Below are 27,490 nucleotides of genomic sequence, written 5' to 3'. Positions count from 1 at the left end.
TTCAAAATTAGGCAGGATAGTGGATCAAAGTGTAATTCCAGACACGCTAACAGGGTTGAATCTCAGCTTTGCCATTCACTAGCTGCGCAACTTAAACATCAATGTCCTCGTTGTTCATAAACGCCATCTGTACATCAATGTCCTCAATTATAAAACTGAAAGGAGTATCTACCCACTGAGGGTGGTCCTGAGGATTAAATACATGGAGACCTATCGCTTTATCTATATAATTCTTTATTTATATTTATTAGAGTATATCTCCTAGAGGCCACCAATTCTGTGAAATAAACACTGGCCAGAGCCTATGAGGCTGCTATAAGCACACAAAACATTTCTTTATTAACTTTTTGTTCCTTAAACTGAGTTCTAAGACCTTACAGAGTTGAAGGAAGAAGGTGCTATCTTTAGATTTTACCATCCCAAGACGGTAAGCACACACCCCGTGCTCCTCCCAGCCCGTCAACACGCTTCCGTGATTGGCTAGGAAATAGGAACGCAGTGAGCTCAGCTCCAGCCCACGCCCGCGCCGGGCTCAGGCTTGCTCCCCGCCCGCACTGGCGAACCGTGGCTCTTTCTGTCCCTGGGTTTACGTTCTTTTCCCTTCACGCGACTGGGGCCCCTCATTCCTTCTTTGACAAATTTTTAAATCCTCACGCTTTTCAAGAGAAAAAAAATTTTAATACCTTCAGCAACTACCTGGAATTTAAAACCATTTTGCTTTCCCTTTGCTTAGAACCAAGGTCTTCATTCTGGGGAGCGGTCTCTGAAAAGGAGTCGCTTATCCCGGATGCAAGTCTCGCGAGAAACTGACACTCTACCGCGGTATTTCCCTTTTTCCAGAATCCTTAGCGCGAGGCGGAAAATGACTCGTTTATCTTCAGCTTCTGCCCATTAGCCCATTTTCCCTGCGGCCTCTTCTTTCTCTTTCAGTGTTGCAGTTTCTGCGAGGGAAATGGCGGCCCCGGAGCAGCCACTACCGCCGATGTCAAGAGGATGCCAGAGCTCTGCTTCCCTCTCTCCGTCACGGGGCGACCGAACCCTTTTAGTGAGGCACCTGCCAGCTGAGCTGACTGCTGAGGAGAAAGAGGATTTGCTCAAGTATTTCGGGGCGCAGTCGGTGCGCGTCCTGTCAGATAAGGGACGACTGGTAAGGGCGCTCGCGTCCCCAGCTGCCCGGAAAGGGCCTTGACTCGGGGCGGGGGAAGCTTTGACAGGAGGAACAGCAAAGTGGGAAAAGGCGCGTGTGTAGCAGAGGCGTCCCTAGCTCTCCTCTTTTAAGTCAAAATGTCTTGCATACCAAGTGAAGTTTTAATTGGCTTGAGCCTGTGTTAGCGCTGCCGAGAAGGGCGAGGCAGAAGAGTGGAAAATGGCTTATGTTCCCTTTTCGGATTCATCCTGAGAATCTCAAAACTCCTCTGAGTTTGAGAGCATTCTTTTAGCTCAGTACTCTCGAATATAAAGTACAAAGGACTTTTCACCAGTGTTGGTTCACTTAGAAGCCGCTGTAAAGCCATTTATTAAAATAGAGAAGAAACTACAGTAAACCTACTAGATTCTTTACAAAGAAATTATTCATAAAATCTTTTTCTAAAGTAAAAAAAATAAAAATAAAAAGGGGCACCTGGGTGGCTCAGTCTGTTGAACCTTCGATTCTTGAGTTCTCTCAGATCACGTGCCCTGGGTGGTGAGATGGAGTCCCGTCTCCTGCTTCGCGCTGAGCTTGGGACCTGCCTGGGATTCCCTCCCTCTCCCTTGCCCCTCTTCTCAGCTCAAGCTCTCCCTCACTTTCTCCAAAATAAAATAAGATTCAGTAAAGACATAAATTTATTTCCGACGGACTCTTTTGGGGAATAATATTTTAAGACTGCTAGACGTTTCTACACATGAATTTACTCACTTTATTTGCTTTTATGCCTGAAGATGTTTTATATGGATTGCTGTCCATTAAAATAGGAATGGCGATGTTCAGTCTCTGCAAGATGGTCTGTGATGCAGCGAAATATCGGTGACTTTCGTCTCCTAATATGCAGCCAGGGTTAAGAAGTACCGAGAAGAAAGACCAGTCATGTGTACCACAAGTACAAACATTCTCTGTTACTGAGTTTAAGTACACTTGATTAATTCCTCTTGGATCAGATCTGACAAAATTATAATGTGTGATACAATTAAGCAACTCTTGACAGGAACTCTTTCATAGCATAAGGATTCATTTACTTTTGACTTAACGTTTTTTTCCTGATGGTTTTTGAACTATTTACAGTTTATATTTAAAAATGGACTTCTTCCATTGAACCATTATTACAAGGGTAAATCACAAAGGAAACATGCCCTTGATGATTTTCTGTTGGTAAACATTTTTTAACTTTGCATTTAGCTTATAGAGGAAAGTTTTAAAGCTGTTCGTATGTATTATAAATTGAAGATATTTTGTATGTTGTCCTCTCTGTATAGTAGGGGTTTTTAAACTTCTGGTCCATTGAACTGTTGGATGCATTGTGTAAAACATGCTATATATGCATGTACACCTTCATATTTGAAAGGCTGCATAGCTGTCATCTCAAGGAACTCTGAAACAAAAGATTTAGAACCACTATACTGAAATTATCAGTTAAAACAATCTCACTTTTTCATCCTTTTCCATGATTTTATTTTTGAATTCACTATCAATGGGAAAGTATCGAATTTCCTTATGAAAAACTGAAATTATGTTACAAATAATTTGTACCTTTAATTCTTCTGCAGAAACATACGGCTTTTGCTACTTTCCCTAATGAAAAAACAGCAATAAAGGTATGACACTTTTTTTTTTACTATTAAGGTTTTCCACAATTTCCTATTAACCAATTTTTGTTGGAAAATGAAATGTGATGTTAAACTACAGTTTTTAAAAGCAAAAAGATCTGTATTTCAGGAGTTTTCCTCACAGACTGCATGTGGTTTATCAGTTGGCAAATCTTCTCCAATGTTTAGGTATTTGAATATAAGAATAGGTTAACTGGAGGGGCACTTGAGTAGCTCAGTCAGTTAAGCATTGGACCTCTGCTTGTGTTGTGATCTCAGAGTTTGTGGGTTCAAGCCCCATCAGGCTCTGTCCTGGGAGCCTGGAGCCTGCTTCAGATTTTGTGTCTTCTCTCTCTCTCAAAAAAATAAATAGGTAAACATAGATAAACTGGAAAGCAAATTAAAATTGAATTGTAATTTCATGGGTGATTAAAAATAACAAGTTCTAAAGGATGCAGAGATTGATAACTGCTGCAAGGCAAGATGTTTTAAGTATTAAATGAAAAATACATATATTTTTTAAAATCCTAGGGATTCATTTGCAAAGGAGTTGACCTTTGAGGTAGACCTTTAATGATTAGTTGGGTTTTGAAAAGAAAAGAAAGGTAGATGGGCCTTCCAGGTTGGGTGAACACTAAGTGAAGCTACAGAACATGAAAAGTTATAAGTAGAGCAAGAATTAAGGGTTGAAAAGGAAATAAGACTTGGAAAATAGGTTGAGGTCTAAATTCGGGTGGGAGGGAGGGATTGAATTTTGTTTAGTAGGTATTACTTAAGCACTGATACTTTTGAGCTGGCCAATAATATGGTCCAGTCTGTGAAAGATATCTGGTAGAGTTCATGTAACGGATTAGATGTGGGAAAATTAGAGGTAGGAAGACCAAATGGAAAGCCAAGACGAGAGAAGTGTTATAATGAGCAAAGTAAGATGAAGGATCTGAACAAATCAATAAGAAGACAAAGGAAGAAGTAGGTTTACACTTAGTAGACATTGAGGTTGTAGATCTTGTGATTCCTATAGATATAGAGGTTTGAGATTTTTGGATTGAGATACTAGTTTATTACATTTGCTGACATTAAGGGCAGGATTTAAAAGATGTTTGCAAAGGTAGATAATGAATTCAAATGTTATCTATTAACTTTGAGGAGTCAGCTGCTTTGGTCGAAATATTTTTAATACAGTTAAAAAACAGCTCTAGAGCTGAGACAAGGTCAGAATGGAGTTTCTTGAACCCAGTGAATGATATGATTGCACGAGGAAGACAGGCCAGCAAAGGAGAGTGGGAAGGAGAAGTTTAAAAGGAAGTAGAACTGCAAAATAAGTACCTGAGAGAGATAGGGGAAATTAGTTAACATTAAAAATGAAAAACCATATGTCCTTGAAGAGAATATGTGTGACAGCCATTTTGTGAGGAAGAAAGTTGAAGCAGTTGAACTTAGATGCTCTGTATTTCAGACATCAAAAGTTCACTGATAGTAAAGAAGTCCCAAGTTGATATAGAGACTTGAAAATTATTGAAACATTTTTAAATGAAAGGCAAAAAAATGTGATAAAATAAAATTGTCCCAGTTAAGGCAGATAAATCAGTGAATAAAATATTGATGAAAAAATAATAAGTAAATAAAGATTTTTGTCCTCATTGAAGCTCACATTCTCTAAAGCTATAATTCTCTAAGATTATAAATAATAAATATAATTGTTTAATATTTTAGAAAATGATAAATGCTGTGGAATACAAAGGAAAAAGAAATGGGATCAGGAGTGCTAGGTGCGGATGGTTAAGTTGCAGTTGAGGTGATTAGGGTCTTATTTGAGTAACAATTTGAAGGAGATGTAGGAAGTTAGCTAAGGGAATATCTGGAGAAGGTGCATTCCAGTCAGAATAATGGCTGGAACAAGGGCTGTAGTGTAGGAGAACGTTGTGTTCAAGTAAGCCAGAGTGGCTGAAGCAGACAGAATGAGGGAAATAATTGGATTTGAGGTGAGAGAAGTAATAGAGGCCATATCATATAGGTATTCTTGTTGTTGTTGTTGTTGTTGTTGTATTTTGAGAGAGCAAGTGTAAGCAGGGAGACAGAATCTCAAGCAGGTTCTGTGCTGACAACTCACAAATCCTGAGATCATGACCTGAGCTGAAATCCGGAGTTGGATACCTAACCAACTGAACCACCCAGGCGAGTTTCATTTAGATATTCTAAGGATCCTAGATTTTATTGAGTAAAATGGGGAGCAATTTGAGTATTTTGAGCAGAGCAGTAACATAATATAACATATCTTTAAAAGGATCACCTTGGATATTGTGCTGAGAAGAGATGTAAAGAAGAGTAGAAACAAGGGAATCTGCAAAAAGGTTATGGTGGCAGTTTAGTTCAGAGATGATAGCTGTTTGGAACAAGGTGATAAGAAGTGGTTAGATGCTAGATATATTTTGAAGGTAGAAGCAAACAATTTCTTGATGGCTTGGATATGCAATGTGGGAAGAAGTCTTACAGGTGATTCGAATATTTTTGACAGAATGGAATTACCAGCAACTGAAATGTGAAAATTCCCAGATAGAAAATATTTGAGGGTATGAGGAGAGAACATTACTGGCTCAATTTCTCAAGTGAGATGTTTGTTAGACACCTAACTGGAACTGTCTGGTAGTTTGGATATGTTTACTTGGACCTCAGGACAGGTTTGGGCTGGGTTGCGATTTGGGGAATTATAAGCATAATGATGCTTAACTGACTGAGCCACCCAGGCATTCATATAAGCATAATGATGGAATTTAAATTTAGGATGCCGCTTAGATCACCAAGATAGAAGCTTGAAAGAGGGCCAATAATAGAACTCTGGAGTATGCCAACATGTAGAATTTGAGAAGACATAAGCCAAGAGATTAAGGGAGTAGAAACCAGTGAGCTGAGAAGCAAACAGCAGGAAAGTACGATGTCTTACACCAAGTGAAGAACATGTATCAAGGAGGGAGTGATCAACTGTGTTACATGCAATAGAATGCTGACTGAAAGTAGACCATTGGCTTGGCAGTGCAGAATTTGTTGTCTTTGACAAGCAGTGGCAGTAGACTGAGTTGGTGACTGGATGGGAGGAAAAGAAATTTTATGTAAAGGGCTTAGGTAATTCTTAAGGAGTTTTACTGCAACAGTAACTAAAGATGGGAGAAAAGCAAAGTGGATCCATGGATGAAGAAAAACAAATTAGGATGGGAGAAATAGAAGCATATTTGTGCTAACATGGATGATTTAGTAGAGGACAGAAAATCAAAGAACGCTTCCCATATAGTTTGAGGGAGTAGAAGAGAGACTCTTGAGTAGATGAGAGGGTGGGATATAGTATACAAGTCAAGCAACTGGAAATAGATTAAAAATATGACTAGTTAATACATTATACCAGAAGGTACACTATGTGGATACGTATGCTGAGAGATGGGAGTTTTGGGGGGAAACTGAAGTTCTCATCTAGTTGTTTCAGTTTTCCCAAAGTAGGAAGTAAAGTCTTAGGCTAAAAGAATGGGAAAGGAATGTTGTGAGGTTGAGGAACCAGGAGAAAGTACAAAATAGTCTCTTAGAAATGAGTTTAAAAAATGAGCTAAAAATGCAATATGTATGCCATCATTAAGTTCCACCCCCAAATTTGTGGTTGTGGTCATGAATCTAAAGTGAGTTCAGGCTGATTGTGTTTGTTTTCTAACCTTTTCAGCTGCCTAGGTATAGGCATATTTGGATTTAAATAGATTTTAGTTTTGGTAAGTAATAGGAAGCAGTCCCTTAATAAATGACAAAGGCTAACCAGCCTGACATTAGAAGTGGGTATGAAATAGCCAAGGAAATGTTAACAGCATTAACACCATGTATAAGTTATTATGTAGCTGTTTTCTAACAAATAATTTTTGGTAGAATGATAAAATATTTTACTCTTGCTTTTCCAACTGAAGGCATTGACAAGACTACATCAGCTAAAACTTTTGGGTCATACTTTAGTTGTTGAATTTGCAAAAGAACAAGATCGAGTTCATTCCCCATGTCCCTCTTCAGACACTGAAAAAAAGAAAAGGTATGTAGATAGTTAGATTTTCCTAAAATTTTAAAGTGTTTTTAATCAATTTTGTTTCTATTGGGTTGTTTACAGACTAGCAAGTAAATGATTTAAGATAATAAATGATACATCTCTTGAATCTAGTATATTTACGTTTGTTCTTAATTGTGCATTAGGAATCTTAAGTGTTGATTTAATATTAAGAATTTATCAGTGTAAATTGGGAAGAGGGTGGGGTGAAACACATTCATCTTTAAGTGGAGGAATATAACTAGAATAAGTCCTTGTATTACAGATAGCAGGGTGTCATGAAAAGGCATGGCTTTGAAATCAAAAATTTGTATTTGGTTACAAACTATAACTCTTTGTAGTTACAAAGCTTTTGTAAATTTGCCTTGCACTAGTGGTTCTCAGAGTACTCCTGGACCTGCTGCATCATCTAGAGCCTTGATTGGAGTACAGATTCCTGGGCTGCCTGGGTGGCTCAGTTGGTTAAGCATCCACCTGGCTCTTGATTTCAGCTCAGGTCATGATCTGACATTTCCTGAGACTGAGACCCATGTTGGCTCTGTGCTGACAGCACAGCGCTTGCTTGGGGTTCTCTCTTTCCTTCTTTCTGCCACTCCTCTGTTGCACACGTGCTCTCTCACTCTCTTTCTCTCTCTCTCTTTCAAAATAAGTAAATAAATAAGCATTAAAGAAAAAAGAAATAGAGATTCTTGGGCCTTACTCTAGTCCTACTGAATTCGAAATTTGGGGGATGTGAAGCGGAGGATAAAGCCCAGCAGTCTGAGTTGTAACAAACCCTTTAAGTGACATTGATACACACAAAGAAATTTGAGTACCGTTAGTGTATACCATGTGAAATCAGGGGTATTATTTTTGCTTTGTTGTTGTTGTTTTTTGTCTGTTTTGTCAATGAGATTTGTCATACCATCTTCACAGGGTTTCACTGAAGAGTAAAAAAAGTAAATGAAAATGTATGCCTTATATACTGTCTACGCTAGAGGACATTTACTAAGGTTGATTACTATTTATTTTTCTTTTGCTATTTGTTTGAGGAATGGTTGGTAGTTTTATTTATTACAAAATTATATTCATAATATAGTACCATGTTTGAAAAGGTAATATATCTTTTCTGTAGGCATTTAAAAAAATCTATTTCTAGAGATTAACTTTGATTCTGTGTTTTTTTTTAGATCTGATGACCCTGTGGAAGATGATAAAGAAAAGAAAGAACTTGGTTGTTTAACCATTGAAAATGGGATTGCACCAAACCATGGGTTAGCATTTTTTTGTTAGTGTTTTCTTGTTTCTTCGGTTTGTTGTTCAGACTATGTATGTGTGCATGCCTATATTGCAAATAAGATTTTTAACAGGATAGTTTATTATCTGTTATGAATATTTTTAACATGTTGACTAAACATTTTGAGCTATTAGAGTTTGTCACTGAATTTGTGTCCCTTAAAATGTTAAGAGCTATAAGGGAACTTGGGTGGTTCAGTCAGTTAAGCGTCCAACTTTGGCTTGGGTAATGATCTCATGGTTTGTGGGTTTGAGCCCCACATCAGGCTCTGTGCTGACAGCTCAGAGCCTGGAGCCTACTTTGGATTCTGTGTCTCCCTCTCTCTCTGCCCCTCCCCTGTTCACACTCTGTCTCTCTCTGTCACTCAACAATAAATGTTAAAAAAATTTTTTTAAATAAATGAACATTAAAAATAATTTTTTTTAATGTTAAGAGCTATAATATAAGCTCTAGTAGGAAATGTCTTTTTTTGTGTATGCAGTCAGAAAGCAAGTTTGTTTTTAAATGTACTTACTTGGGATTATTAGGCGCAAGGTAAATCTAAATCTATGTGAGCAATTTTGTATGTTACCCAAAAATGAGTTATTGATATGAAACTTACTAAAACATGATAAAAATTTTAAATATTTTTTAGGCTGACTTTTCCTCTGAATTCATGCCTCAAGTATATGTACCCACCACCTTCAAGCACAATCCTAGCAAACATAGTAAATGCTTTGGCAAGTGTGCCTAAGTTCTATGTACAGGTAAGTGGAATGAAATATAACTTTCTTCAAGGTAGATGCTTTAATAACTTGATAAGTTATTTTCCAAGCTAATTTTTCTACTTTCCGTAATAGTGTTAATCAGACTAATTCCAACAGGCAGTGATATTACAATAATTTAAAAGTTTCTTAGTTTGGATTGTTAAAACTAAGTTCTGTGGACTCAGTGGCTTATAAACAAAATTATTTCTCATAGTGCTGGAGATTGGAACTCCCAAGATTAGAGTGCCAGCAAGGTTGAATTCTGGCAAAGGGCTCTTTTCTGGGCTGCAGATGATTGTTTTCTCTTTGTATCCACACCTTGCTGAAAAATGGTGAGAGAGCTCTCTTGAGTCTCTTATAAGGGATACTAATCCTGTTTGTGGGAGTATACCCTTATGACCTAATTATTTCTCAAAGGCCCTACCTTCTAAAACCATCACATTGAGTGTTAGGATATGTATATGGGTGAAGGTTCAGTCCATTGCAAAAGATAATGAAGTGAAACTATATTCAAGTAGAGGTTTTTCTAAACTGTGGCATAAACATAGTACTATGTTTAATACTAATAATACTAATAAATATAAGCTAATATGGGAAATACAATTTCTGGTAATTTTTGTTTCTTGAGCATACACCTTTAATGTAGAGATTCTTTCCTAAAGGGAGAAGGCATAGTAGACCCTTCAGCAAATGCTTGAAAATATTGACACTACTGAGATACTTTGAAGTACATAATATAAATATGTTTATTTTCTTATTATACCTTCTGTTTTATAATTCTACAATAATTGAAGGGAAAGATACAACATTTCAATAGCATTTACATTGCAGGAACATGACATTTTTAACAATGGGAATAATAGTATTAGTAGAATTGACAAACATTTTAGGAAGGCTAATCTTCTAACATATACCAGTGCCTGGTATTATCCCTGTTTTGGGATAAGGCAAGAGGTGTGTGATGTGTTAAATTAGGAGTGTTATTGCAAAGTTTTAAAGTATGTAAAATATAAGATGTGAGTTTAATCATCATTTTATTATGTGATTTTAAATGTTTTTCTGCTTTAAGGTACTTCATCTTATGAATAAAATGAATTTGCCCACACCTTTTGGACCAATTACTGCACGACCTCCCATGGTAAGAAAGCTCTTAGAATTTTAAAGATTCACAACTTCTCTTCTGAATTAGGATTATTTAGGATAAAGTTCACAAATACTGTGCCATATCTTTTTTTTTAATGTATTTAACTTTTTTTTAAGTAAGCTGTACACCCATCATGAGACTTGGACTCATGACCTTTATTTAGTTGCATGCTTGGGGTGCCCGGGTGTCTTAGTTAAATGTCCAGCTCTTGATCTCAGTTCAGGTCTTGATCTCCCAGGGCCAGGAGTTCAGGCCCTGCGTTGAGCTTCATGCTGGGAGTGGAGCCTCCTAACAACAACAAAGAGCAGTGGTTTGAACTGCCTACTGAGACAGCCCTTGGCTCCCTAGACCTATCATCTGCCAGTGTCATTGTTCGGTCCTCTGACCCAGAGCACTCTGCCATTTTATAAAATAGTTACATTTAACAATTATGTAAAATTTCCATTGTTTCTGGTTTTACTGCATATAGAACTTCATTTGCAAAAGACAAGAAAAGTTTCTAATAATTTTTATTAGAATTTGCTGTGCAAATCTATCAGTAATTTAGATCATCTGTGTCTGCTTTTTTTTTTATGTTTTTTTAAATTTATTTTTGAGAGAGAGAGAGAGACAGCGTGAGCAGGGGAGGGTCAGAGAGAGAGGGAGATACAGAATCTGAAGACAGGCTCCAGGTTCTGAGCTAGCTGTCAGCACAGAGCCCGACGCGGGGCTCGAACCCACAGCTGTGAGATCATGACCTAAGCCAAAATTGGACACTTAACCGACTGAGCCACCCAGTCACCGCAATCTGCGTCTGCTCTTAAATGATTATAGTTACTATTTTGGTGTGGTACTCTTAGTACTTGTTTAGACAGTAGCAATGAGAAATTATTTTGAGTCCTAACATTTAAATAGAAAATTGCTTTTCTACTATGTATTGCATATTGGCTGCTTTTCTAATGTCTATACTATTACCTTCATAATATTTTGTAATCCCAGCACCTCAATGCCTAGCACCTTCCAGGATTATTAGTTAAGGTTAGGCTAACTGATAGATGCATGGAGGCTCAGTCAGTCAGGTGTCCAACTCTTGAATTTGGCTCAGGTCATGATCTTGTTTGTGGGATTGAGCCCTGCATCAGTCTCTGTGCTGACAGTGCGGAGCCTGCTTGGGATTCTCTCTCTTCCTCTCTGTCTGCCTGTCCACCTCACAAGCTCTTGTGCATGCTCTTTCTCTCCCTCTCTCTCTTTCTCAAAATAAAAAATAAAGTTTAGGCTAGCTACTGTTAACATAAAATTCAAATCTTAGTCACTTAACACAGTATAAGTTATTTCTTACGCATGTCAAGTTCATCCCAAACTGGACAGAATGATGTTCTATTCTACTGAATCATTCAAAAGACATAACTTCACTACGTGCATTCCCATATTGATGAGGGTATTACCATACATCCTGCAGATCAAGAAAGAAGAGAGGATTATAGGTGGATTTTTTTTTTTAATGCTAGCATTTTGTTGGCTAGAATTGTTATATGGTGAAATCTAACCGTAAAGGAGGTTTAGAAATTTAGTCCAGCTAGGTGTGAAGGAGGAAAAAACAAGATTTGTGATCAATTAGCCATCTTCTATAGCAGGTGCTCCTCAGTGTTGAATGTGTAAAAGAATATCATGAGGGAAAGACATCTGAAAATAATGTGTCTGAATGGAAGTGGTTTTTATCTTCTGTAAATAATCATAGATTGTTGTAGTCTTTTTGTTTTTTCTTTTAATTAGTATGAAGATTATATGCCATTACATGCACCTCTTCCACCTGCATCTCCTCAGCCACCAGAGGACCCTCCTTTGCCAGATGAGGATGAGGAATTGTCAAGTCAAGAATCAGAATATGAAAGCAGTGATGATGAAGACCGACAGAGGTTTGTAATATCAAATAATATTTGTTTAGATTCGAAGAAACGGAATATGAGAGATTCTCTTACTCTTATTAAATTTTGCTTATAATTCTTCATAATTTGGGGTGATTAGAATTTGTCCTCAGTCCTCCAGATCCTGACCGTATATATTAAGTACAGATGAAGACCTGGGAATATAGATTAAGACCTAAGTAAAAATTTTTGGATTATGAGTAATTTTTTAGATTGATAATCATGATACTATAAAGCGCAATTGATCCTCATTTGGGGATTGTGTATTTGTGAATTTGCCTACCTGCTAAAATTTATTTGTAACCCCAAAGCCAATACTTGTAGTGCTTTTATGAGCATACACAGATAGTGAAGTATTTGAGTTGTTTGATGTGCATATTCCTAGATAAGGTAAAACAGGGTGACAGTCTGCCTTCTTCAGCTCCCATACTGTAAACAAGTATCCTTTTTGTGGTCTGTTTAATATTAAGCTTTTCACATTTTTATGCTGCTTGTTGGTGATTTTGCTGTTTAAAGTGATCCCCACCATAGTGTTATAGTTCTGTTTACAAGATCAAGAAGGCTGTGATATGCCTGATGTAGAAAACACGTTACATTAACCTTGTTCAGGCTTGAGTTGTAGTGCTGTTGACTGTGAATGCAGTGTTAACGAATCAACAGTATTTAAAATAAGGTGTCATGGGAATGTAAACTGGTGCAGCCGCTCTGGAAAACAGTGTGGAGGCTCCTCAAAAAACTATCCATAGAACTCCCTAATGACCCAGCAATAGCACTGCTAGGGATCTACCCAAGAGATAGAGAAATGCTGATGCATAGGAGCACATGTACCCCAATGTTCGTAGCAGCAATGTCAACAATAGCCAAAACATGGAAAGAGCCTAAATGGCCATCACCTGATGAGTGGATCAAGAAGATGTGGTTTATATATACAATGGAATATTACATGGCAATGAGAAAGAATGAAATATGGACCTCGAGGGTGTTATGCTAAGCAAAATAAGTCCCTCGAAGGACAGATACCATAGTTTTCACTCATAGGTCTAACAGGAGAAACCTAACAGAGGACAATAGGGAGGGGAAGGACGAAAGAGATTTGGGGAGAGTGAGGGACACAAATCATGAGAGACTATTGAATACTGAATATGAACCGAGGGCTGAAGGTGGTGGGGGGAAGGGGGTGGTGGTTATGGAGGAGGCACTTGTGGGGAAGAGCACTGGGTATTATATGGAAACCAATTTGACAATAAACTATTAAAAAAATAAAATAAAATAAATGTCATATTTGTAAAGAAAAAAATAAAATAAGGTTTCCTTAAATCAGAAACACATAAAACAAGGTGTTTATAGATCAGTTGATAAAATGTTGAGAATAGGCTTGCAGGAAACTAATCCTGACTTTCCCCTAGGGGTATTAATTCAGTATTCACTAAATTTTTCTGGAGATGTCTTTTTTTTTTTTTTTTTTTTTTTTTTTTTTTTGCGGGAGTAGGGGAACTTTATAAAACATTACTATCTCAAATGACAAAAATAAGACTAGATTGTATTCATACTTTTTCACCTTATTCTGTGAATTTTATTCACCTCTTAGTAATCTCCAGAGCATTTCTGGGAGACTTTATACAAAACCGTTCATAGTAACTAATGCAATTGAATTTATTGGTTGTTCTTGACAACCTACCAATATTTTATGTAAAGATTCTGGTGAAAACCAGTAAGTTGTTAATAATGTTCAGGTGTATAATACATAGCATTGCCTAAAATAGGAATTGCTAAAACATTTTCTGTATAGAGCTAGAGAGTTCTGTTGTAGTAGGAAAGCAGCCATAGACAAACCTAAATGAGTGGATATGGTTGTGTTTCAACAAAAGTTTCTGTTTGCAGAACTGATAACTTTGTGAATTTGGCCCTAGGGTTGTAATTTGCCAGTCCCTACTCCAGAAGATCAGCATGTGCACATGAGGAGAATCTTTTTTTGCTGTTTTTTAAGATTACTTCCTATTTATTTTTTTTTAACTTTTTAACATTTATTTATTTTTGAGAGAGAGCGCAAGCGGAGGATGGACAGAGAGAGGGAGACACAGAATCTGAAACAGGCTCCAGGTGCAAGGCTGTCAGCACAGAACCTGACCCAGGGCTTGAACCCGTGGCCCATGAGATCATGACCTGGGCTGAAGTCAGATGCTCAACCAACTGAGCCACCCAGGCGCCCCTATTATTTATTTTTAAGGTTTAATTGTTTTGAGAGAGAGAAAGACCAAGTGCAGGAGGGGCAGAGAGAGAGAGGGATAGAGAGAATACTAGGCATGCTCCACACGCTTGAGCGTGGAGCCCGACATAGGACTTGAACTCAGGAACTGTGAGATCGTGACCTGAGCCAAAAATCAAGAGTTGAACGGTTAATCAACTGAGCCATCTAGGATCCCCTAGGATTTTTTATTTTTAAGTAATCTCTACATCAAACATGGGGCTCAAACTCAACCTCGAGATTGAGTCACATGCTACATCAGCTGAGCCAGCCAGGTGCCCCATAGGTTGGGAATCTTCGGTAATTGTGTACAGAAGTTGGATACAGGAATGATTGACAGGAGTCAAAACACAAGCAGAGAATTAGGCAATATTTACAAATAGTAACAATTTCACTAATTAATGAGTCAGTGTTCACTTAAGAACATTAGTGGCTCAATATATACATTCTTTCAGGAGAGAGAGTTAAAATCAAAGTGTAGGTGGAGCCAAAACTACATAAATGGAGTGAATGGAGTATCTTGAATAGACACATTTAGGAAAGCTGGCAGTTCTTGATAGACTGTAACTTTAACTTATTACTAAATAAAAAGCAGCTTAGAGTGTTGCTTTTTGTTAATTACATATCCTCTGTAAATTTTACGTCTTTGTTAAAATTCTTTATACAGACTGGTGAAAACTCTGATGTTTTATTTAGGTTTTCATTTAGGGATACAGTGAAGATTCTGCAAGTAATTCATCTTGAGTAATGAGAATAAAGTCTTCGTGAAACAATCTCTGGCTTCATGCTTTTCTAGTATCTTCTGGAAATGTAAAAAAAAAATAACAGAATAAACAAAAACCTGTACTATTTATTCAGCAAATATTTGTTGATTACCTACCTAAGTATTTGTTGATTACCTGTGCCTAGCACTGTTGTAGAAGCTTAGTATACTTTGAGCAGTTTCTGAAGAGAAGCATGTTTCTTATTACTAAATTCATAAAATTTGGGGTAAACCATGATTGTTAGGAGGCTTTATGTTTACGTAGCATAAGTTTACATTTTTCCTCACTTAGATTTAAAGCTTATTTTAACCACTTCTTCGTTTTTGAATTTTGTGTACATGTTTAGTTTCCTCTCAAACTTCACATATAACTATAGAAATAGAGCTATCTGTGACTAGCGGTGTTTGAACTTGTGCTCTGTGGAAACACTATGTCTGATCCTGTGGAAGATATAAAATGCCTAGACAAGATCTTTCCTAAATATTAGTCATACTCAAATGAAGATAAACTACATACAGTGTATCAGTTGTCACAACTTGATAGTATTTATAAACTACTTCAGGGAATAGTACAGACTTTGAAAACATTGTTCTCAAGTAACTTCCTTTGTTTGTATAAGGATTCATGTGCAATAATCACACTCAAAATGCTTTAAAATAAAAATACAGTTTAGTTTCTCTTTAGGATAATCAAGATAATTGTACTATATTTATAAGGTTTTTTGAATGGCAGTCAAGGAAAGAACAGTCAAGTTACATAGGTTATATTACTGTATCCCGTTGAATTTTTTGGCATCCTGTAAAACTTAGTCATTTTGTTATTAGAGATACAGTGACACTAAGTAAACTCCCAATTCCTTTAAAGTAAGATGAAAGTTGACCAAGGAAATTTAGAACTTGAGCTTTTTAAAAATTATTATCTTAATTGATGGCTTAGAAACTATACTTATGGGGTGCCTGGGTGGCTCAGTTGGTTTGAGCATCCAACTTCAGCTTGGGTCATGATTTTATGGTTTGTGAGTTTGAGCCCCATGTGGTGCTCTGTGTGGACAGTTCAGAGCCTAGAGCCTGCTTCAGATTCTGTGTCTCCCTCTCCCTCTGCCCCTCCTCTGCTCACTCGCTCTCTTTCTCAAAAATAAACATTAAGAAAAAATATTTAAAAAACTATACTTATGCTACAGAAATCATAATTTATACTAGAATATGTGTCATTTATGTTTATAGCTTGATTTATATTTTATAGGCCTACCTGAGGAATTTTTTTGTTTTTCTTTCCCTAATGTAGAATGACTAAACTAATGGAACTAGCAAATCTTCAGCCCAAAAGACCAAAAACAGTAAAGCAGCACCATGTTAGAAAAAAGCGAAAATTAAAGGATATGTTGAAAACACCATCTACTTCACACAGGTAATTTTGTTTTGGATTATAAAATAAGGGTTTTCTATGTACTTTGTCTACTTGCTTACCTCATACCATTTAAAAATAATTATGGCAGATATTTTACTTGCCTGTTTGATATGGAATTCTATGTATTTTAATATCTTAGATAAACTTATCATTAACTGCAATCTTAGGGTTTTTTTTAGCTATTCTACAATATAAATTTGTCTTGAACTTGTAAGTAACTACTTAGAGAAAAGTGTTTGCTAAAAATTTTTTTCCTTTTTATATATTTTTTTACTTTTTCATTTTTTTAATGTTTATTTATTTGCAAGAGACAGACACAGAGGGCAAACAGAGAAGAGGCAGAGAGAGAGGGAGACACAGAATCAGAAGCAGATCTCTAGATTCTGAACTGTCAGCACAGAGCCTGACATGGGGCTCAAACCCACTAACTGTGAGATCATGACCGGAGCTGAAGTCAGATGCTCAACAAACTGAGCCACCCAGGCACCCTCTTTTTTTTCATTTTAAAAGAATGAGTCTTACTTTTTTAAAGTTTCATATTAAGTTTAAATATGATGGATGTTTTTTACCTATGTATGTCTTAGTACCACAATCCCATGCTTCTAATCTCTATAGCAGCACTAAACAATGAAAGATAAATCATGTGAACCAAATTCAGTTTTCCAGTAGCCGCATTAAAGGAGTAAAAAGAGCAGATGAATTTAATTTTGGTAGTTTATTTTATTTATCCCATTATACCCAAAATATTATATTAGCATATAGTTAATGTAAACAATGATTGATGTTCAACATTTTTTTGTACAAAATTGTCATAGTCTGGTGTGTATTTTATATGCTTATATTTTAATTTGGACAACAGTATTTCAAGTGCTCATTAGCTCCGTGTGTGGCTAGTAGCAGTTGTTTGACAGCATAGTTTTATTATACAGCATATAGAATGTAGTACATAAAAATGCTTATGTTAAACATAGAATGAACTTCTTTATGTATTGGTAAATATCCTGAAGTTTGGAATCAGTAGTCTCTAGTATTGTCTCTGTCATCTAATGAGTGATATCCCTTAATCTCCTTGTCTAACTAGGAATTTAATAGTACTCATATTAGAAAATTTGTTAGGATTTATTGAAGTATTAATGGAAGTTACTTTGTGCAATGCTTATAATATGAGCAATTTGTTAGTGTTAATTTAAGGTAAATATAAAATGAAGTTTTACTCAGGATTTTATTTACAATTACAAAGTAATGCTCTCACTATTTATAAACAGCAGTTTACATCCAGTCCTGTTACCTTCGGATGTATTTGACCAACCACAACCTGTAGGTAGTAAGAAAATTGAATTTCATATATCTACTGACATGCCATCTGCATTTAAGAAAGATCTAGAAAAAGAACAAAATCGTGAAGAACAAAATTATGGTAAGCATCTAGTTCTTTAATATACTATGTAAGAATTCTTCTCAATCTGTTTTTTGTGTAGAATTAAATTTTTAAAATATGCAGGCTTGGGTAATATGGAATACTACCCATTTTGAACTTTTTCCTATTACTAAAATTAGTGCTTAGTGATGAGACCATCACTGTTGCCTTATGTGAGTAATGAACTATAGGTTACAATTTAGCCTGGTTTTTGCTGATGCTTACAGTAAAAATACAATGGAAAAGTTTTTTCTCTTGACTTATTTTTTCATTGTTAGATGTGATGTATGATTTTATTAGTACAGTTGTGTTGATTAGGAAACAAGCTATGTGACTATTAATGTGTTGTAGATTTTATGTAAATTTTTTTATCCAAAAGACATGGAAGATTGTTTACTAAGATAGTGTTCTTTTAAACATACTTTATTAACATTACAGATCTTTTTTCTGCTTATTTTAGACATTAACTTGACATTATAGTGGCATTCCTTTGTTTTTTAATTTTTTTTTAAATTTTGGATATAATACAAGCTTATAGAAAATAAAACAAACATATAAAATAACATTTTAAGAGTTAACACTTCAAGCCCCACTGTTCCCTATCTTACTACATAGAGATAGCAATTGTTAATAATTTGGAATATAGTTATTCTTCCAGACCTTATCCTACACATGTGTAAACACTTGTTTTCTTTTTTGAAATGGGCATCATATTTTATGTAGTCCTTGCCATTGATTTAATATTGACTTATTGAAAGCATAGAGCGTAGCAGACTGTATGCTGGGCACTAAAAGAAAAGTTATAGGCATGGTCTCTGACCTTTTGGAGTTTAAAGTCTAGTGGGGGAGTGGCTTACTGTATTAAAACATTCAATATATATCTTTTTTATTTTTTTTAATGTTTACATATGTTTGAGACAGAGAAAGAAACTGAGACAGGGAGAGAAAGAGACCATGAGTGAGGGAGGGGCAGAGAGAGAGAGAGGGAGACACAGAATCCAAAATAGGCTCCTGGTTCTGAGCTGTCAGCACAGAGCCTGATGCAGGGCTCGAGTCCACAAACTGTGAGATCGTGACCTGAGCTGAAGTCAGATGCTCAATTGACTGAGCCACCCAGGTGTCCTTCAATCTTTATTTAACCGTGCTCCATTGGTAGAAGTTGAGGTTGTTTCTGGTTTTTTACTATTTGAGAAACCCCAGGAACATACATTTTTGCATATGTTTTTGAGCACTTGTTTGAATATATGATTGTAGAGCCAGTAACTGTTACAAAGGAGTGGAAAAACTGATTTTAAGACCTTCCTTTCTCCTGGTTAGTGAGAAGACATTACCTCCTTTTTGTTTTTTTCTTTAGGAGATTAGAACATATTTAACAGTTAAACTTGATTTGTAACTTTACAGTAATTGTAACTTTTGTTGTTGGTATGAAGGCTCCATCTGTACTCTTGTCCTGGTCCTGCCGGCATTAGGGTGGGCTTGGATAAATCATCTGACCATAATCTCCACCAGAGAGGCAGCCTATGCAGTACCCCTGCCCCAGAGCACAGTGCCCATCACAGAAGAGCAGATAATAAATATTGGTATGAGAAACAACTAAGATGATCCAAGTAAACTGCTTGGCCTGGTCTAAATGTCTAAATATTAGCTGCTATTGTTTGTTGAATAAGTGAACAGTAAGTAGGGCACAGATCACTCCTTTTTTGCTTCAATATTTTTATTTATTTATTTATTTATTTTGAGAGAGAGAGAGAGAGCCCACACACAAGCAGGGGAGGGGCAGAGACATGGGGAGAAAGAATTCCAAGCAGGCTCCTTGCCATCAGCGTAGAACCCACTGTGGGGCTTGAACCCGTAAACTGAGATCATGATCTGAACCAAGATCAAGAGTCTGATGCCTAACTGACTGAGCCACCAGGCACCCCTATATTTTTCTTTTTGTGTATTTTTCTTTCTTGTTTCATGTTAGTCACCCTTAGCGGCAGTATTTTGATTTTTCAAGTTTAATTGACTTAAAGGTTTAGACCTGGGTGAGAGGGTAACAGTCCTCCCGTTCTACATCAGTGTCAAGTGGTAATGCTGAAGTAGCCGTAGACGTAGTCTTAGGTTTTCTTGTTGTTCTTTTTCTCTTCTTGATGCGTCAGGCCACAAGAGAAATACTTTATGATTTTTCAACATTATGTAGAAACTTTTATAATTCTAAATGTGGTATATTCTTTGTACCATTTTCATAGCTTTTTCTGAGGTTTTTTGGTAGTATGACTAGAATTTTTGTACTGAATCTTTAATCCTATCCTTCCAATGCCAGTTTAATTTATGTTGAAGCTAAAATTCATGTTTTGTAAATGAAATTCATTATGTTGCTATCTAAAATTTAAAATTTGCTATGTTGGGGCACCTGGGTAGCTCAGTCAGTTAACAAAGCAACCATTTGGCTGTTTAGCGATTGTCTCTGGTTGTTTCATGTTACAGTGGCAGAGTTCAGATAGCCATGACAAGCCATAAGGCCTGCAAAGCCTAAAATACTTGCTATTTGAACATTTACAGAAAAAATTTTGCCTACAGAAAAGTTCTAAAGCATTGAGGAAAACACTGAAGAGTTTTAGTGTCAGAAGATACCTTAAAATGGAAAACAAAACCTGTTTTGAAGGGAGGGAATTTTTAATTGCTGATATTAATTTTAACTTTTAGATTTACCTGCTACTGAAGGTGATACACCCAATGTAGGATTTGGAAAAATCTTCCCCAAACCTAATTTGAACATCACAGAAGAGATTAAAGAAGACTATGATGAAATGCCATCAGAATGTATTTCTAGAAGGGAGTTGGAAAAAGGCAGAATTTCCAGAGAAGGTAATTTTGTGAAATAAACCAGTGCTTATTCCATTTATTTGATACTTTAGATACAACAAATCTTTTCATGTTCTTTTCTTAATTAAGGTATATCCTTTAAAACATCTTTCCAGTTAATGTTTTTAATCACTGCTTTTGGATTTTAATACCCATATTCGGTAGGGAGAAAAGTGTCTCTCCCAAAGCAGTGTTTTCAGTCTATATATAATTGGAAAAAATGTTTGTTTTCATTCCCAAAACTTTTATATAACATTAAAAAAATCAAGTGGCCCATAGTTTGTAGTTCTGTATTCCAAATACAGTAGATACATCATCACAATATTGTGTCTGATATGCATGCAAGGCCGTTGTTTGTTTAAAAAAAATGGTTTCAATTTTGTAGTGATTAAAAGTCTGTGTTTAAGTATTTAAGTATTTTATATCCTAAAATTATAGTTAATTATTTCTCAGGATTTTTCCTATTTTACTACAGTTTAGGGAATTAGAGGTTTGTTTTTTGGTTGTTGTTTTTTTAATGTTTATTTATTTTGGAGAGAGTAGGGAGGGGCAGAGAGAGAGGGAGACACAGAATCCAAAGCAGGCTCCAGGCTCCGGGCTGTCCCCACAGAGCCCAAGGTGGGGCTCAAACTCATGAACTGTGAGATCATGACATGAGGCAAAGTGGGACCCTTAGCTGACTGAGCCACCTGGGCACCCCTAGAGGTTTTTGATTGATGTGTAACATGTTATATTTTTTCCCATAATAATGGGAAATAAACCTCCACTAGCATTTTTGCATAGAACATGAATTGTTAGGAACTGATTATTGACACTAAATAGGAGTAGCTATATAGGGATTCAACAGCCACAGTTTATATGAAATACTTGACTCTCAGGTTTGACTAATTCATACTTACATGTGACTGTGTTGGTACCTTGTGGTTTGGGAAATTGACTTTAAGGAAAACAGTGACAGGAATAATTGATAATATATTAAATTGCTTCAGCCTTTTTAATAAAGTAACTTATCATAAGAGAGCTTCAATAATAGATATTTTATTGGATGCATTTTAGTTATTTGAGATGCCTGTAGCTTTTAAACTTATATTCATATTATCAATTTTTAGTGGGTATATTTATTAATAACATTGCTACTAGTGGCTATAGTTTTGACATTTACATAATGCTTGTTTTTGTCTATTAACATATTAGAATGTTGTTATGGTTTTTCTACGAAAAAAATTAATGAAAAAATCCTAATTTCATATTTTGTTTTGTTTTTAAATAAGAAATGGAAAAACTTTCAGTTTTCAGAAGTTATGAACCTGGTGAACCAAACTGTAGAATTTATGTAAAGAATTTAGCTAAACATGTTCAAGAAAAGGTAAGTTGAAATTTAGAAATTGACTTCTTACTTTACCTTTTTTCCCCAAACCTTCTTATTTTTCTTTTTCTTTTTAAAATTCTAGGACCTTAAGTTTATTTTTGGGAGATATGTTGACTTTTCTTCAGAAACACAAAGGATAATGTAAGTGGGAGTTTTATTCTTAAATTTTGCTTTGTTTTTATCTGTTACAAATTATCCCTTTTTTGTCCCAATATTTTCCCTGTTGCATAAGTTTTAGATGTCTAAAGTAGTAGTCAACAAACTTCTTTGTAAATGGGCAGATAGCCGTCATTTTCTATTTTTAATTTATTACAGTCCATACAGCATCTGTTGGAGCTACTCAGTTCTACTTTTGTAGTATGAAAGGAGGCATAAACAATACATTAACTAATATTTATGGCTGAGATCCAATAAAATTTTACTTATTTAGTTTTAAGGAAGTGGTTCTCAAACTATAACCTGAGTAAAAGTCACTTGGAGACGTTGGTAAAAAAGTTACTTCAGTCTATCTGGGTTGACTTGACATAGGACCCATGAATTTGCATTTCTGAAAAGCTCATGGATGATGCCAAAGCTGCTGGTCCAAAGACTACACTTTGGAAACTATTGCTTTAATGACTCATTCAGGACTATAAGCAGTCAGGCCTAATTTTTCAGAATCTTAACATTGGCAGTAACTTCCCTTCTTTTAATTAGTCTGCATTAAGCAAGTCTCCCACTTTTGTGAGAGCAAAAGAGAAAAATGTGATTTGTAAATGATATAAAAGCTATGTTTAGAGTTAGAATTTTATTTTTTTAAATACAAAAATTAGTTAAGTATTTAAGACCTTCAGCCATATGAATTAGAAGTATATGTATGTAGGAAATGTTTAATGTACATAAATACATATGTGTGTGTATATATACTCTCAAATTTAGAATTTGAGGGGAAAGATAAGTCTATAGAGAGAGCTGTATATATCAAAATGATGAATTAATAACATTTTCCATGGGAAGAGTCATGTGAATTAAAAAAAAATTAACTGCATTTTTAAATGCTTTGTATGGACCATTGCAGTTGTAGATAGTACTTTAGTTGTAAATTACAGTATGGTTTTTTAGATTTAGTCTAGTACAGTTTTCCCAAAAATGTTGAAAAATGAATATATTATGAAATAATAGAACACTACACTTGGAATAAAAAAAATCTGATTTGTGTTTTGCTCTAACTTTAACTACCTGTACGACTTTGAAGAAGTCACTCATTCTCTGTAGGTGTCATTTGTAAAAATGACTTTGACTAGATGATCAGTAAAGTCTGTTTTTACTTTCAAATTCTATGTTACTTTTCTGTGGTTCCTCTCAGCCTTTCTGTTTTTGGTTATGTAGTTGTTTTTTGTCACGTGAATAGATATTATTGAATTGGCTGCATGAATTGGTTTTTTAAATAAATAAAAATAAAACAAAAATTTAAGTTTGTTTTCATAGTTTATAACTACAATTCTAAACTACATAAATATATTTAACATAGCTTTAAAAAGCTAGCTATAAGCACATTATCAAACTTGGAATCAATTTTAGAACAGAATACAAAACAATTTTAGGAAGTCTGAGTAATGCTCTAATCAGACTATAATCATTTATACTCTGAAATAGAAAAAAATTTAAGTGTTCAACACATTTCTATTCCTGTCATCAAAATTGTTTGATGTTCTTTAATCAAAGCCTCTCTTTCTTCCTTGACTTCTAGGTTTGATATACGTTTGATGAAAGAAGGTCGCATGAAAGGACAAGCTTTCATTGGACTTCCAAATGAAAAAGCAGCAACAAAAGCCTTAAAGGAAGCTAATGGATTTGTTCTTTTTGGAAAACCTATGGTGGTTGTATCCTTTAAACAATCTGTTCCAAAGACAGTGTGTCTTTTAAGTGAAAGGGTATACTTGCGACTTACTTTGAGTTACTGTTTAGAAATCTCAGCACTTGGGCATTCTGGCCTGAGACACTCAGTTACAAACATACTTAGCTGAGTCAGGGGGTTGTTTAGATTTTTATTGGAGAATAAAGGAACCTTAGCAGCATGGGGTTATTAAAATTTAGCCATGTTTAAACATTTCATTTCTATAGCTTAGTAGTATGTTCTTATGGTAAGCCTAAAAGACTATAGTATCCACAAATCCACTTGGAGTCATTAAAAAAAGATAATGATTGACTGTAGTTTTACTGTCTTATGTTTTATTGTATAATTCATATTTCTACTTGAAAATTTACCAAAATATATCATTGATTAAACATTCTACTTTTAGTAGTTAATGCATTTTGGAAGCTAGAAATAAAAGGGATATATGTAGTGAAGGTCTATGTGTAAAAAATATATAAAGAAAAGGTAAATTTTTTACTTCTGCAAATCATGGGCAGCAGATAGGCACTCAAAAAAGTATTTGACAAGTGGCTGAGAGTAGGAAGATAAGTATGAGAGACAAATTTTAAAAACTGTACTTCTGGGGTGCCTGGGTGGCTCAGTTAGTTGGGCATCCCACTTCAGCTCAGTTCATGATCTTATGGTTAGTGGGTTCAAACCCCACATCGGGCTCTGTGCTGCCACCTCGAAGCCTGGTTTGGATTCTGTGTCTCCCTCTCTGCTCCTCCCCCACTCATGCTCTGTCTCTGAAAAATAAATAAGTGCACAAAAAAAAATTAAAAACTGTACTTCCGCCCTACATTAGGAAGTTCTTAATAATTAGAGAAGGTTGCATCATATTTGTGAAGGAAACCTTAATTTTTAAATATTAGCAATTTGCTCGATCTGCTAGACCAAAACAAGATTCTAAAGAAGGAAAAAGAAAGTGATAAAAATCAATAAAGGTAAGTGTGGATATAACATAATAAAAGAACAAGACTATCTTGAGATAAAACTAAGGAAGAATAAAAGCCTGATAGAGTTCTAATTTCAGGTATCTCCTAAGGTTTTTAAGGGTTATCGATTAAATGATCGATCAACCCATGTCTCTCTGTGTCAAAGTGCAGTTAATTCCCAATGAATTTCAGAATTATAACTACCTTATGAATAAAGCTCATATAATGTAAAAATTTAGTTTGGAGAATGAATTTATGAGAGAAATGAGTCTTTGTCTTTAAACTTTTCTAGCTAGAGGAAAGCAATGCTTCTTAACCTTTAATATGTATTATAGTCATCTGAAGGGCTAATAAAAGTTTGCTAGGCTTCCCCTTACCCACACCCATTTTCTAACTCAGTAGGTCTTGGGTAAGGGTCTAGGGTAGTCAGTCATCCCAATTTTCCTGTGCAGAGACTGGGAAAGTGTCTACCAAGCCAAGAAATATTGATCACTCTCAGTGGGACCTAAGAATTTGCATTACTAATGACACATGTCATGAATTATTTACATATTTTTGAGGCATGAAGTCTTGAGGCCTTTCCAACAAGTAATTTTAATGCATACTTAAGTAATTTAATGATTAAAAATGGTAGAATTAACCATTTTAAACCTCAAAAGTTATGTACATTGTTTGATTTTAGGGAGTTGAGTGGAAATATATTCATTTTGTTTTATTTTAAATCTTCCTCCCTTTATAAACTGGAAGAACATGAAATAACTTGGTCAGCTTCACTGGTGTTAAACCAAAAAAGATATAATTAGGGGAAATTTTGCATAATGTTTATCATTTTTGTGAAATGCATTGTTAATTTGAATTTTGGGAAGTATATATATTGATGTCAGAATTCTTACAAATACCTTAATGGACCAGTTAAAAATTAACAATTTTCAGTGCGTGTTTAAAAAAGTAATTTTATGTAAATATAATATGAAAACTGAGAAAAAAATTAAACTGCATTCTGCTGTTCTTCTTTAGAAGCATTCCTGCGTAAATACTGCTGTAATACTGTCATACAAAGTGTATCCTTTCTTGTTGTATCCTTTTTGGGGCAGTGTTTTTTGTTCTTCCTAGAAATGTTTTGTCCCTCTCCCACTCATTAATTCAGAATAAGCAATATTTTTTATTCTTTATTCGAATGAGTTATTTTTTAAATTATCAGTGATGATTGGACAAATTATTTAGGTGGGGTTTTTTTGATTTGCTGATTTTCTCTGCTGTTCTTGAGAGTATGTAATTTTTCTAGGGAAAGTTAGTGAATCAGGTCAACATATTTACTTGGAGAATGTATGCATTTGCTTTAACACAGAATTTAGTCTTGTTTCTTATGTATTTCCTAAACCTAATTTAGTAACAATATGCCTTCTGTTTTATGATGTATTTGGTTTAGGTGTTTTATATAATGTGTTGTAAATTTTGTTTGGGGAAAGGATTTTTTTTTCTTTTAAAAAAGTACATATAATAAAAATTAAAATAACCGGATTTCTTTGTAAATTCCAAATAAGAGGAGCAGACCTCACATCTGAGGTTTTATTATTGATATCTCTTTTGAGATAAATAGCAAGCAGAAGTATCTTTTTTCCTCTTTTTCTAAACAAAACAAAAGGAATAGGAAAAGAGGAACAGAGGGAAGAAGACATAATGTTGACTCAGGCTAGCACATTAAGTGAAAAGAAACAATACTGGTAGGTATACAGAATAACAATGGTTTCCAGACTAGTTGATGAGCAAAATTACCCAAAACAGTGGTTTTTAATCTTGGCCACATTTTGGAATCACCTGAGAAACTTTTAAAAATACTGATAAAAGAAAAATAAAAGGCTAAAAATTACACCATTGCTTAAGTTTCTTTTCATTTTGATTTAATTAGTCTGGTGCACAACATAGATACTGGAATTTTTCAAGCCTCCTAATGTGTGACCAAGGTTGAGTACCACTGAGGAAGGATTTTTACATATAAAAATTTCTGGGGTCTCTCCAAAAACTAATCAGAATTTCTGGGAATGAGACCAAGAATCTAATTTGAAAACATTCCTGTGTAGTTAACAAAAGCTGACCAGTTTGGGTAATAGTTAGATTAAAATGGTTAGATGCCTAGGCATCCAACTTTCTGCAAGTAGGAAAATCAAGACTTGGAGCCTCTATATTTCTTGCAAATCCTGCTCTTACTAGTACTATGAAAATAATTCAACATTCTGTTAATGATAATCACTCCAAGAGTACAAAAATTTGCAGATGTTGAATTGCTATTTTTTTAATGGAGTTAAAACGCTTTAATTTTTAATGTTATAAATCAGTTTCTGTATAAGCTGTTTATTTAGACAATCAAGTTTGTAGTACTGACATGATTCACTAATTTTCTAAATATAAATGTTTTAGCTTTTAGTTATATTAAAACTATTGAAATGCTTTATAATCCTTATTATTTTTAATGAATTCTTATGATGTTTTAGGTTCTTTTTGATTCCATGTCTTCCAACTGCTTTCCAGAGGAGAAGAAATTGACATCTGGACTATGGAACTGTGCGTAATAGCTTTTAAAGTATATTTAAAAATTAAATCTATATGCATTTAAATCTGTTTATTTGGGATCTATTACATGTATTTTAATCATCTTCCCATATATAATAAATTATTTTTTTCCAATGAA

At 35.1% G+C, this 27,490-nt stretch overlaps 1 protein-coding gene and 1 long non-coding RNA gene across 9 annotated transcripts in view; one reads left to right on the top strand and one right to left on the bottom strand.

Annotated features, from left to right (window-relative positions):
• The window catches only part of LOC115299822, a 56,709-nt gene extending 55,702 nt beyond the window's left edge, over positions 1-1,007 (bottom strand). Inside the window, exon 1 of the long non-coding RNA XR_003912353.1 lies at positions 684-1,007. This is a non-coding gene — a long non-coding RNA (uncharacterized LOC115299822). The remainder of the gene's footprint in view (positions 1-683) is intronic.
• Positions 554-27,490, top strand: RNPC3 (RNA binding region (RNP1, RRM) containing 3). Of its 8 annotated transcripts, none has more exons than XR_003912350.1 (18): positions 554-1,147; positions 2,743-2,790; positions 6,720-6,838; positions 8,020-8,103; positions 8,761-8,872; positions 9,942-10,010; positions 11,769-11,911; positions 16,214-16,336; positions 17,602-17,753; positions 19,184-19,333; positions 20,442-20,603; positions 21,872-21,966; positions 22,052-22,110; positions 23,699-23,831; positions 24,739-24,810; positions 25,819-25,862; positions 26,447-26,525; positions 27,294-27,490. XR_003912350.1 is itself a non-coding variant. In XM_029949350.1 (16 exons), the coding sequence occupies exons 1-15, from the start codon at positions 953-955 to the stop codon at positions 24,793-24,795; spliced, it is 1,650 nt and encodes a 549-aa protein (XP_029805210.1). In that variant the 5' UTR covers positions 554-952; the 3' UTR covers positions 24,796-24,810; positions 27,294-27,490. The 8 variants fall into 8 exon arrangements, 5 of the variants coding, with proteins under 5 accessions (XP_029805210.1, XP_029805209.1, XP_029805208.1 ...); XR_003912349.1 differs by having other exon boundaries at positions 25,819-25,877; XR_003912348.1 differs by having other exon boundaries at positions 25,819-26,525.

This window comes from Suricata suricatta, chromosome 8 (genome assembly GCF_006229205.1).
Source record: "Suricata suricatta isolate VVHF042 chromosome 8, meerkat_22Aug2017_6uvM2_HiC, whole genome shotgun sequence".
NCBI classification, from domain to species: Eukaryota; Metazoa; Chordata; class Mammalia; order Carnivora; family Herpestidae; genus Suricata; species Suricata suricatta.
Note: the sequence above shows the minus strand (reverse complement) of the source record. Positions and strands in the feature narration are given on the sequence as shown.